The 13,710-nt window shown below is 40.2% G+C and overlaps 1 protein-coding gene across 3 annotated transcripts in view; it reads right to left on the reverse strand.

The window, feature by feature from the left end:
• The window catches only part of FBXO25 (F-box protein 25), a 38,574-nt gene that overhangs the window by 9,015 nt on the left and 15,849 nt on the right, over positions 1–13,710 (reverse strand). For all 3 annotated transcript variants that reach the window (XM_075414755.1, XM_075414753.1, XM_075414754.1), the window contains exons 5-8: positions 10,138–10,230; positions 4,239–4,332; positions 3,324–3,508; positions 1,263–1,445 (exon numbers count right to left, since the gene is read on the reverse strand). In XM_075414755.1, coding sequence (XP_075270870.1) covers positions 1,263–1,445; positions 3,324–3,508; positions 4,239–4,332; positions 10,138–10,230 — 555 coding nt within the window. The remainder of the gene's footprint in view (positions 1–1,262; positions 1,446–3,323; positions 3,509–4,238; positions 4,333–10,137; positions 10,231–13,710) is intronic.

Here is a 13,710-nt window from a genome sequence, read left to right on the forward strand (position 1 = left end):
ATGGTTCTACATAACCTCATATGACTCTGTAGCTTATTAAGGTAGTACACTTTTAAACAGAAAAAGCAGAATTTTATATTGGCAAATAAATAAAATCATTAGATTTGTATCATTAATAACGTGGTAAGAAAATTAATATGCACATTTAGGAACACATTGCAAACACTGTGTAGAAGTGTCCTTTACAAGGCACAGGGCTAGCTAATTCTACCGAAATGCTTAAGCGATCTTTTCCCCAGGCTTACCTTAGCATAACAACTTCCACTCCAGCCAGTTCTGTCACTGTTCAGTAGAGCTCACCTCATCTACTCTCAAAATCCATTCAATTGCTACATTAAGCTTAAACTTCTTATCCTCGTAACTTCACCTTGCATTCTTCTGAGCTGTCTCTGAAGGAGGGTTTTTCAGTCTGCCTTTGTCTGTCTATATTCGCCATGAAGTTCATTCTAAAACCTTTCATCTCACCAGAATTCTTATTTGGGTCAACTCCAACATGAGTTAATTATCTTCACTTCTACCTTTCCTGTCATAACAATAATAATCCGGTAGTCACTGACCAAATGGTACCACTTCAACCTATCAGATTTAAGAACAAGTATTTTCACTTCCTGCAGTCTTCTATGTACTAGGTTTTTAAAGTTCTTCCTCCAGCTCTGATGTGGCAACTTCTATTTTCATACTTTTATTTTCATCCAGTCTGATTTTGTTCCAGCACGTATTACTGTCAGAAAATGAAGTCAGTTCTGGAGGCACTTCCAGATTACTTTAGTGGTTTTTATGAGGAAGACAAAAAAGTACCATTTCTCTTTTTGTTCTTAATTTCAAAATCTCAAGAATTTGTTCTATTCTTTTTTGCAAAAATCCAATTTTGGCTTCAGCACACTGTTCACATAGCCTAGAAGTTTGAGCAATCTGTCTCCCTGCCTTGATTAGTAGAAGAAATTCCACTTTATGTACTAAAATTAGAAACACCTTAGAGGTACCCTCTACCACACTTGTTGAGGACTGTGTAGTAAGAAAAGTCATTTTATGGTAACATTTTTTAAAGTAATGCAAGGAAACAGCACGATAGTTATTCTAACCTTGCAGACATGCTGTATACAATTTTTAGTATGAAGCAAGCCCCAAAAATAGAGAACATTTTCACTATTACTGCACACTGTCACATTTTTAGCTCAAAAAGGGTGAGTTCACACTTCATTATTAGTATACCATATTGCAAAGATAAGGGCCACATTTATGCAAATGACAGAGCTCATTACCTGCTTTTCTGCAAAATGGTACTGGCAGAGTTTTTTCCACAACTGCCTGTCTTCACTGAGCATGTACAAAGTTGGGGTCACTTGACCCAGAGTAATAATGTCCCAGCCATCAGAGAACCTGTATAAGATGTTATTCAGCATATGCAGAGGGAGATCGCTAAGCGTAAGACCATTGTTGACGTGCTGGAAATAAGAGTTGAAGACTTGTAACTACAAAAACTTGACAGTATAAGGCACAAATAAGATTCTTACTTCAGAGCTATCTCAGGTCTTAGTTTGTACAAAACCACCGAGTAATATCTATGGTTAGATATTGTTAGAATCTTTGATTACTTGGCTACTATTATGCTCTAACTGCTGTTGTTGAAAACTTAAATGACTACAGGTACAGAAGGAACTACAGACTGTAGGTTTAGAACTTACAGCTTTCCTACTATTAAAATAAATGTATCGTAAATTCTTCATTTAAATTTCAAATAATTTTAAAACACTTCTCTCAGAAAATCATTCAAGAGCATATAGTCTTGAAAACTGCAATATATTCAATTCCACCTTTGAGAAAAGTCTAATAAAAACCTAACTGTAATATAGGTATTAACCAATTACAGTTTCTCAATTTTTTATTAAGAAACAGAGCACATGTCAATTTGCCTTAAGACAACTAGAGTACCGAATATAGGCCTGCCGAGCAGAAATATAGAATGAAAACATTATGAAAGTCAGAGGCAGAAGAGAGTAGGTTCGTTTCTGAAGTCTGGAGACAGTTCCCTTCCTATGTAAACAAGGAATTCTGTAGAGGGTGACAGATCAGAGCACTGAGAAAGTATTCAATGAGAGCGTGCAACCCTGCTGAACTCTGACAGGATAACCTACAGCACAACTCCTATACGACTGAATCTGGAGCCTTGGCTGCCCTACGCAGCTGGCGAGGGAGGGAGCATGGGCAGCTGCCAGCCCCAGCTAGCTGGGCTGCCCAGACGCAAGGCACCGGCAGCACAGCAGCTGTACTCTAGCAGGCTCTCACTTGTGGCAGTTTGTTTCACAACCATTCATCTCACTCTGGACTAGACTTTCCATAGTGCCATCTGTTATAAAGTTTCTCTGGGACTATCCTTCTGTTCAGGAATATGTGAGCATTACAGATGCAAGATTGTAACGCAAGACTTCTCATCAGTTATTTCCATCTGAGCTGTTTTACGTTGGTTGAAGTGGCACGCTGGAAGGAAAGAAACAAATGCAGCAACTGCAATGTCTCAAAACTGTCTATGCTGTGGTTGCTTGGGCATATAAAAACTGCTGAGATTGGGTTCCTCACTTCTCCTTTCTATTCCAAGATTAGCTGTTCTGTTCAGATACCTGGCACACACAGCAAAGACAATTTCAAAATTTCATAGCTGAAAGCAAACAGATCAAACAGTTGTATGACTTTACCGTGAGCAACATCTTGCAGCATTTCTTCCTCCAGGAGTAACCCAGATGGGTTAAAAAAATTGCCTGCTTATCATTAGAAGTCTCCACTACAAAAACCTGGAGCAGTGCATATCACATGCTTTTAACAAAGTCGCATGATCAGTGTCCAGATGCTTAAGTCATTATCCTTTTTTTATAAAAAGCAACTATGCTAATGAATAAAGCTGTAAAATTGCTACTGGAATATTTTGTGTTCTTGATCCAACTCTAAAATTCTTTTAGATTTATATTTCTTCAGTAATAAAACATTTACTTTGGAATTAAAAATTCGTATTTTTTCTATCTCTATCTGACAATCTAAAGATAAACATTTTGAAATTTATTTGGGTGAGAAAAACAATTACATCTATACATGTCTACCATAAACTTCCAGCAGACACTATAACAGCTCTCATTAGAAAAGAGTGATTAAAACATTAGAAAATTAAGTTGATTCCATTTCATTAATTTCATATTACTTCTCTAAAAACAAAGAAAACAAGTAAAACTGTTTAAGATTTATTCGAAACTTTGTTCACTTAAATTCATAAACCAATGTTCAATATAATTCCTCTCCCCCAATTATGTTTTTAGCATGATTTAATAATATACCTTGTTCATCTGAAGGTTTTTCAGTTGTTGCTGCCACAGAAGGACAGTTTCTAATCGGCACATCCAAATATTGATGTTCCCTACCAACACAGATTTTCCTACTCCCCTAATCAGTATACAGAGAGTGGAACTCAGATCCTGTAGAAGATCTTTGATTAATCGTGGGTTATACTGGTCTTCCATGACTGGAAAACAAAACAAACCAAATACAATTTTGGTTAACTGAGTCAACCAAGCTAATACAGTTAGCTCAGGCTAATAAACACTTGTTTAGATGAACTAACTACAAGTCAACAGTGTGTGTGCAAATAGCTGCCCTAATTCCCACCACGACATTCATTAATGCTGTTCCAAACATGCAAGATCAACAATTAACAAGTTCACACACAAATTTCATGTAACATTTCATGCTATGCATTTAATAAACTTAATAATGAACAACTAGTTATAAATCCGATTTCTTCTGTTCAAAACTGATAGTATTATATCTCCATTTAGTGTGAGGAAAAAAGTTTTCAATACTAAGTAATAGCTTTTTTAAAAATAAACAATAAAGCAGTTATGCACTATAAATCTCAGTATATCATGCAAATCGAAAAACAAATGTTATGAACCTAAAAAGCTTCCACATTTCATTAAGAGTAAAATTTAATAGTAACCAATAGTTTCCGAACAGAATCTAATTGTCAATTAACTTCACCAAGCTGTTTCAACAGACACAATTCAATAATCAAGAGAAAACAACTTACTGAAACTGTGCGATAGGAAGTATGAAGCCTTTCACCAATTAAATACGCTATTGCTTATATTACAATGTAAAAACAGTAATAAAGCTAACAAAAGAAAAAAGTCAGCTGATAGCTTAGTGGCAGCAGTTAAATGTCAACAAGCAGATTACAAAACCTTAGTTCTTACCCTTCCTCACAATTTTGTCCAAAATGTTAAAGTAGTTCTTCTGTGCTGCACCACTCAGTGAAGTTAACTGGGATTTTGCAATTAACTGCAGAAGCTAGGACAAAGAATTAAAACTCAGAAGAATGCCAGAAGTAAAGGATGGTTTCAAATACAAACTTTCACTACATACATTCACCTACAACAGCCTAGAGCACTGCAACTGTATTTCATGAAATCTTAACTACAGAGTTCAGAAAATGAAGCAAGGCAAATGCTGAAAGCTTTAGTTTTTCCCCCTGGCATTCAATGAACAACTCAAAGTGATGTACATTTTCAAAATAATATACAAATACCAATATTTATCTCCAATATAGCACATGACATACGGCCTTTATAAGCTGTAATGAAACAATGGAGGGAGGTCTCTGTTGAAAGCTCACAAATAAAAATGTGGTCTTTGATGTGGCTGGGTCCTGAACCCCCTGACAGATTTGGTGGCCAGGAACATCACACTGAACTGATACCATCTACCAGACTTCCAATTTCTGAGTATCAGACTGGTCAAACCCAGGTGTGATGGACATAGTGCACTACTTTCTGCTCATGGAGGTGAAATGAGGTGGATTGAGAACTGGCTGAATGGCAGAGCTCAGAGGGCTGTCATCAGCAGCACTGAGTCTAGTTGGAGGCCTGTAACTAGTAGTGTCCCCCAGGGGTCAGTACTGGGCCCAGTCTTGTTCAACTTCATCAACGACCTGGATGAAGGAGTATACCCTCATCAAGTTTCCTGATGACACCAAACTGGGAGGAGTGGTGGATACACCATCAGGCTATGCTGCCATTCAGAGAGACCTGGACAGGCTGGAGAGTTGGGCAGAGAGGAACCTGATGAAGTTCAACAAGGGCAAGTGCAGGGTCCTGCACCTGGGGAGGAACAACCTCATGCATCAGTACAGGCTTGGGGTGGACCTGCTGGAGAGCAACTCTGCGGAGAGGGACCTGGGAGTGCTGGTGGACAACAGGTTGACCCTGAGCCAGCAGTGTGCCCTGGGTGCCAAGAAGGCCAATGGGATCCTGGGGTGCATTAGGAGGAGTGTGGCCAGCAAGTCGAGGGAGGTTCTCCTTCCCCTCTACTCTGCCCCAGTGAGGCCCCATCTGGAGTACTGCATCCAGTTCTTCGCTCCCCAGTTCAAGAAAGATGAAGAGCTACTGGAGAGAGTCCAGCGGAGGGCTACAAGGATGGTGAGGGGACTGGAACATCTCTCCTGCAAGGAAAGGCTGAGGCAGCTGGGCATGTTTAGCCTGAAGAAGGCCGAGAGGGGACTTTAGAAATGCCTACAAATATCTTTAGGGTGGGTGTCAAGAGGATGGGGCCAAACTCCTTTCAGTGGTGCCCAGTGACAGGACAAGGGGCAACGGGTACAAACTGAAGCACAGGAATTTCCATCTGAACATGAGAAAACTTGTTCACTCTAAGGGTGATGAAGCACTCGAACAGGCTGCCCAGGGAGGTTGTGGAATTTCCTTCTCTGGAGATACTCAAAACCCGCCTAGGTGACCCTGCTTCCTCATTCCATTCTGACACCTTTGCTTTTACATTTTAGATTCAGTTTTGCAGCTGATAAGAACGATTGCCTCTTCAACGAAAAATGGTCTCTTAGTATAAAATGTAAGAGAGACTTCGATTTTATGACCATATTGCAGTGTTTAGAAGTGTGGTACTGAGCTTTACAATTGCGATTCATAATGCTGAGCTCAGAACAAGTGTTCTCAGTACGTCAAAGGGAAAGCAGGGAGCAGAAACCAGCATCCTCTATGGAGTGCTCTGCACACTAACCTGCAGAGCCGTGCTTTGTAGGACAGCATCAGGCATTGGCACAGAGGGAGAACAAAGACTGCCAAAAGTGATTTTGTATCTTCATTTCTAAAACACTGATTTGACACTACACTCGACATTAATTTTCCTTTGGAGGAAGGGATAATACACCTGTTCTTTCCCTGATTTAATAACGTTCCTTCTGGCTTCTCTGCACGATCCCTGACAAAACTATGAAAGGAGGAAATAATTCTCCTGATGTATTTAAACACAAGTGATCTATTTACACAGTTTTTGAGACTAGGTATCAGGACCTCTTTCTTGGCATTTTCAAAGCGTTTTAGTTTGATTAATAATGTGGAGCACACCTAGAGGTCTCCAGCAGTTTGCCAATTCGAGCAAGTATGTACATTTCTCTTGGCTAATTTTAAAAAAAATCAGTTATGTCACTCAGACTAAAGATCAAATCAAAGAAACTAACACCTGGCTGATTTTAATGAATATTCCAATTTCAGTGAAGGTTAATATGCAAGGATTAATAAGTACAAGGATCTGACATGAGTTCAACCTTACTGATACGTGCACAGCCATGGCTTTATGTTGTCTACTAGTGTTTTATAACTTTGAATGGATCAACTGCTTATTCAAATGCAAACATTCTGAAAAAAGACCATCCATGTCAAACTCAATATATCAGACATTTAACAGCTAAGAAATTATCATTATACTACAGCACAAACACCCACAGGAAAACATGATCCCACCTCCACCCACCACTGCACATGCTAAAAGGGTCTTGGACAGACGTCTATATTAACTTTAAATAATAATTAGGAGGTTTTCAGTTAGTTTGAAAACCAAAACAGATCATCTTGGTGGTCTAGGAATAAAGAAGGGCTATCCAGTAGGGCTTGGTATTTAAAAAAAAGCTTTCTTGATTTATATCTTGCTATCTTAAATGCAACAAGTAGAAAAACACACATAAAAGTAACCATCGTTGTGTTCATGCATAACCAGGAAAAATTCTTAGAGGAGAAGAAATGGAACTGCTGCACTGAACTTAATGTGATCTACACAAGACATCTCCACCATTAGAAATTCCAAGGAAGTAAATGAAAACTTGTACAAGTTGTATGAGCATGAACCTTGTAAGGTTCAACAAGGCCAAATGCAGGGCCCTGCACATGGGTTAGGGTAACCCCCGCTGTCAATACAGGCTGGGGGATGAAGGGATTGAGAGCAGCCCTGCTGAGAACGACGTGGGGGTACCGGTGGATGAAAAGATGAACATGACCTGAGAATGTACGCTCACAGCCCAGGCGGCCAACCATATCCTGGGCTGCATCAATAGCAGCATGGCCAGCAGGTCGAGGGAGGTGATTCTGCCCCTCTACTCTGCTCTTGTGAGACCTCACCTGGAGTCCTGCATCCAGCTCTGGAGCCTTCAGCAAAGGAAAGACATGGACCTGTTGGAGTGGGTCCAGTGGAGGGCCACAAAAATGATCAGAGAGCTGGAACACCTCTCCTCTGAGGAAAGTCTGAGAGAGCTGGGGCTGTCCAGCCTGGAGAAGAGAAGGCTCCAGGAAGACCTTATAGCAGCCTTCCAGTAACTGAAGGGGGCCTACAAGAATGCTGAAGAAGGACTTCTTACAAGGACATGTATGGATAGGACAACGGATAATGGCTTCAAGCTGAAAGAGGGTAGGTTTAGGTTAGATATAAGGAAGAAATGCTTTACTATGAGGGTGGTGAAACACTATCAGGTTCCCAGAGGGGTGGTAGATGCCCCATCCCCAGAAACACTCAAGGTCAGGCTGGACGGGGCTGTGAGCAACCTGATCTAGTTGAAGATCTGTCTGCTTATTGCAGGGGGGTTGGACTGGATGCCCTTTAAAGGTCCCTTCCAAACCCAACTATTCTATGATAAAGCAGACAGGTGTGCGATGATCTGCTTCTTACATTAGGTCTCAGTTGCAGACTGGCTTAAAATCTGACAGAGCAGATTAAAAATCCTTTTTTAAATTCTGTTACAACTTCACATCTTACTGACATCCACATAGATGTTTTAATTTATTAGATACAACACCACAGATGTTTCTCAAGTCAACAAGTTGTACAGCTACAGAATGAGCAGCAGCTGTCATTCATATTGATCATGTTTATTAGAAGCTCAGTAACTTTTAAGGTCTTTACGATGTACAGTTTCTGTACCTGCAGATAAAAGTCAGTTTGTCTCCATCACCTCAGAGGAACTGATGCAAAGGTATTTTTAAATATTTGTAACCGTAAAACAATTCTAAAGTTTTAAAAATTTCAAATAAAGATGTTAAAAGGATTTCGGAAGTCTGTCTGCTATTCTAAATCCACTCTAATTTCTTAGGGTCTACTACTGCTCTAGTGATGGTCTGGGTCAAAGCCAAATTTCTGAATTTTGAAGTATTGATCCTTTCTCAACAATCTTAAGCCTGGCTAATTAATCCAGCCATTTCATATTTTTGGCAAACAGAAAGGAAACTGGTCAAGGTGTTTAAGTTCGACTTTGCACTTTGTTTTGATAAACTGTTTTGAGCAACCCATCTTAGGCACTGCAGCATCTAAAAAAACGTGTAAAATTCTACTTCTGGATTCATTCTACCTGTTTACCATTCAAGTCAGGCACTCAAGGTTGACCCCATTTGTAACGTGATTCATCTTTTTTAGATGCTCCTTTTTCTTCCTACTGTTTGATGCTGAAAAGTCTTGGCAAAGATCAAGGTTCTTGTTTCTGCTCCCAAAACAGCATTAAAAAGCAGCGTTCTAAACCACAATGCATACATAAACCAAAAAATCTGCAAGGGGAATAAAAAAGGCAAGTACCATAATCACTAGCCTGGAATAAAGTCCTTTTTGCTTTGTTTCCTTTGGTCCCACATCTCTTGTTTTTCTGGAAGTATAACACACTGTCTCAGCTTCCCAAGGATGGGTAGAATGTGTTTTCTCTCCAAATACTCCACATCCTAGTGTTAAGGGTGTTCTCCTGGTATGTTTACTTAATTTTGATTTGTGTTTTTTCAAGCTTTGGATACATTCCAACCACCATATTATCTGCGAACAGCCTCACCACTAAGCTGAACTCTAGTCCTGGTATGTCTCACATTTTGAGATTCTCTAGGAATTGGGACCAGCACTTACTACCTCAGGTTAGAAGACAAAAAACCTTGGGGCTAGAGAAAGATCAGCATCTCCCAGAATAGGTATTTCCAAGTGGTCACCTGGTCAGGCACTGCAGAAATTATGGCATGACATTACGTGGTTCCCTAAAGTACAAGTTACCTAGCTTTGGAAAACCAGCAAATAGCACTGTTGTCCAAAACTTACAGTTTCCACACACTTAATTCTCAATTTAAAACTAGACCTGACCCAGAGAAGCTAACACAGTGACAAAGGGACTTTCCAAGGAATCATGAGATTAGTATATCATAACTGTTTCTAAAAGCTTCATGTCAATACATTATTTGTAAAAGACAACTCGCAATAAAACTCATTTCTGGAAGACAAAAAAAAAAGACTGAAAAAGCTGGAGTCTCGAGTTTTAAGGGATGTTAACAAAGGTTAAAGCATATATATCTTGTTCTAGACAAAAATAAATTTTAAAAAAGTGCAATGAATCACAGGACTGTTAAGAAGCTGCAGAAGAAACAGAAACTGCAGAATATTTACACATGAAATATTCTTCTGGAAATTGCTATTTTAAGCATATTTAAGATATACTACACTTTACTGGGTTTGGCTGTATAGGAATTATTTTGCCTTTAAATAGAGAGTTCACTACCCAGACTGATGAAAAACAACCAAAACTACCATCACTATTTCCCTCTAAATACACAGCATACTAGCCACCACCATCCTCTTCAAGCTATAGGTTTTCACAGAGCAAAATAACGAGTTATAACCAAAGAAAAATGACTCAGTTTAAAGTTGCTTCATGCAGTATAAATTACATATGAACAGGATATTTACACAGTCACAAATCATCAACTACTCAGTGCAAAATTATTTCTTTTGTACACACAGGCACAACAGCAAATGCATTTTTAATGTATGCATATAACATAAAGAGCTTACTTTGACCACGTAATTGAACCTTCTGATGTCCTGAATTGCACTTGAAAAGTCTAAGCGGTTAAAAGCTTCTCCCAAAGTGCAGTAGCCATGTCTCTGAGAAGAATAATAAAAACACGTTGATGGAAAGAAATAAACATAAAATTGACGAAAATATTCAGAAAAGCACACTGCCATGCCACTGATGCTTACATATACCATGCTCCTTGGAAATATAATGTATCTGGACTGAATATTTATTAAATTTCTTGCTGACCAAATTAAATCAGATATGCTATTTGGAACCAACAGGTACATATGCAACATTACTCATCAGCAAGGCCTTTAAATTCATACTAGTCATGCAGCCTGTAATTGCTGGTATCCGAGTGTCCTGGCAATCTACGTTGCTATTGTATGGCCACAAATGCCGGTACCCTCCCGTGGCTATCGCACTCCCCCCCCATTTGCCTCAGCAGAAGGCAGAGCTTGTTCGTACAGCAGTCCGAGCTTACAGCCATAAGCATTAACTGACTGAGTTTATGTTCACTTTTGAGGGTAAGGACACAGCCACTTGCTCCTGGGATTAAACAAACGAATGGTCCCAACAGCTAGAATTTATTTTCTGGGTGCTAGAAGTTTAGGCACAATTTTTCTTAGGTAGCAAGAGAAATTACATTTTCTTTTGGCAGTTCTGCACAGGTGTCTTAAGGTGAAAATGGAAGTTTCAGAGGCTGTTGTAGAACTACTTAAGGTGGCAGTGGCAGCCCGAAATGACACGGGATCACATAGGCTGAGTAAATTTAGAGTCAAAGCCACACAGGAGTGTTGGAACAAATATAATGAGGCTAGAAAACTCTACAACTAGTGAAATAGATACTTGCAGAGCAGTGTGCTAGTGTGCCTTATCAGCCTAGGGAAGGGGGGAATAAATAATTATCTGAAGTTGATTCCTAGACAGACTTCCTTGGTGAATTATGGGGTGCTGAGAAGATGGTAGTACAACTTAACGGTCCTTTTTGCAACCCAGTGAAAGCTTACCCTGAATGTACCACAGTGGGACAGGAGACAGTTAACTATTCACTGCAGAGTGGTGGTAATTACTGCCTTTTGGTTAATGACACTGCTCGCTCATCAAGTTAATATACCTGACATCCAAGTGTGCTGCACACTTCACAACATGCACTACTTGGCTGGCTAACAGCAGTGAACTAACACTTGCAGACAAGAAATTTTTGTTGAAATATTTGTGGCTGTTCTCTGGCTAAACAGTTATCAAAAGGCTATGCTTAAATACATGAACATGAGAAGTCCCTTGAACAGCAGGAAGCACATTTCTGTGACGCTTCAGCTCTACCTTTCCTAATGTAATACCACGACAAAATTACTCCAAGAGCACCTCCTACTTAATTTCAGCTATATACCTGCACTTGTTTTGCTTTTATTTATTATTTAGTGCTCTCCCATAGCATGTTTCACATGCTTCTTATCAAGACCTTCTCCTGCTATTTTGCCCTAAAATTCAGTATCCAGTTTGGAAAAAGAATTTTAGTTGCAAGGCAGCCATTTTGAAATCAAGTAAAATTACAACCTGTAAGGAAAAGTAGAGCCTCTGTAAATTACATTTCAGATTAGCTTAAACTGTTGCTCTGAATTTTTTGGTTCAAGCATGCTTATTCCCTGCTACTTTTTCAAGTATGTTTATTCCCTGCTACTTAATTTTTTACTTTAGGCTTTTGAATTTATACAAGGAATTACTTGAAAAAGATAAGTGATTAATGCTAATTACCCTTGTTTAGTTTTTTGTTTCCTTTTTTTAAAAAAAAAAGAAGCAGGAAAGGTGAATGGTCAGTTATTACAAGACAAGAACAGTGAGAAGAATAAGCTAAATGGTCCACCAAAATATTTTGTCCAATCTCTGAATGGACAAGAAGTCCAAGCAAATTGTCACACATCACCAGTACACCAACACCTGCACAGGGAGGGGGTTGTGTGTGTATAGAATCTCAACATACAGTTTATGAAGAGCAGTAGTGAGTGATTTTAAGCAATTTGTCTTTTGGCCTGAATGTAGTTTGAAAACTCAGGTTAACAACCTTACGATTCAAAACAAAACACCACAATGACTGGTGACAGTCTGCTGTCCCCTCTTCCTTCTTACCCTAAATTTGAGGTGGCACAAAGGGAAAGAGGATGCTTGAGACTTTTGCAGCCCAATGTAAGTAACTACATTTATCACAGATGAAGATAAAACTAGGGAAGAGGGCTATGAATCTGGTGAAAGACTTTGTAACACCCTTCAGATGTAGAAGGGCAGCCTCTGGGTTACTGGCTTGCAAGGTGAAGTCTTCCAGTGTCTCCTCTGTGTAACCTCTCTCCACAGTACCATGCTCTTGCCGAGTACAGTGCTCTTTATGATCTCTCTCAGCTCCAAAATTCAAAGCCAACTTTTGCCTGTGTGGCAAGTCACACTCACCTGCCTCCTCTCCTGGCTGGCACTCCTGACTGTGGATGAAAGACAAGTCCAAGTTCCACCCACCCCAGATAACCATAGGAATCAACACAGGAATGAAACTCAAACTTCAAGACAGTTTATCTCTACATATGACAGATATATTTTAACTCCTGGCTTTCCAGGAGGTCATTTCAAGATCTTTCACGTTCCCTTTGCAGTTGCACGATACAGTTTGTATCCCAAACTGAAAGCATCACAACTTTGTGGAATACAAAGGTCCTCTCTGCAAAGTTTGAAACTGAAGTTTTACTTGTATTCAAATTTACATGAAGATTACAAAGTATCAGGTAGCTGCCTGCAGACACCTTCTCTGGAGACACTACTCTGGTTTTGCAAATACTTTCAATTTCAGTTCAAAGACACACAACACAGGGACAAACGGGCTTGGAGAAGTAGTGGAGAACCATTACATCCATACTTGCAAGTTCCCACATCTCTTCCACAATGACCCATGTAAGTCACAGAATCACAGAATAGTAGGGGCTGGAAGGCACCTCTGGGGATCATCTAGTCCAACCCTCCTGCTGAAGCAGGGTCACCTACAGCAGGCTGCACAGGACCACGTCCAGGCGGGTCTTCAATATCTCCAGAGAAGGAGACTCCACAACCTCCCTGGGCAGCCTGTTCCAGTGCTCCGTCACCCTCAGAGGGAAGAAGTTCTTCCTCATGTTCAGACGGAACTTCCTGTGCCTCAGTTTGTGCCCATTGCCCCTTGTCCTGTCACTGGGCACCACTGAAAAGAGCTTGGCCCCATCCTCCTGACACCCATCCTTCAGATACTTATAAGCATTTATTAGGTCCCCTCGCAGCCTTCTCTTCTTCAGGCTGAACAAGCCCAGCTCCCTCAGCCTCTCCTCGTAGCAGAGATGTTCCAGTCCCCTCATCACCCTTGTAGCCCTACGCTGGACTCTCTCCAGTAGCTCTTCATCTTTCTTGAACTGGGGAGCCCAGAACTGGACACAGTAGTCCAGATGGGGCCTCACCAGGGCAGTGTAGAGGGGAAGGAGAACCTCCCTCGTCCTGCTGGCCACACTCTTCTTGATGCACCCCAGGATCCCATTGGCTTTCTTGGCAGCCAGGGC

The sequence above is a fragment of the Opisthocomus hoazin genome, chromosome 2 (assembly GCF_030867145.1).
Source record: "Opisthocomus hoazin isolate bOpiHoa1 chromosome 2, bOpiHoa1.hap1, whole genome shotgun sequence".
Classification (NCBI taxonomy): Eukaryota; Metazoa; Chordata; class Aves; order Opisthocomiformes; family Opisthocomidae; genus Opisthocomus; species Opisthocomus hoazin.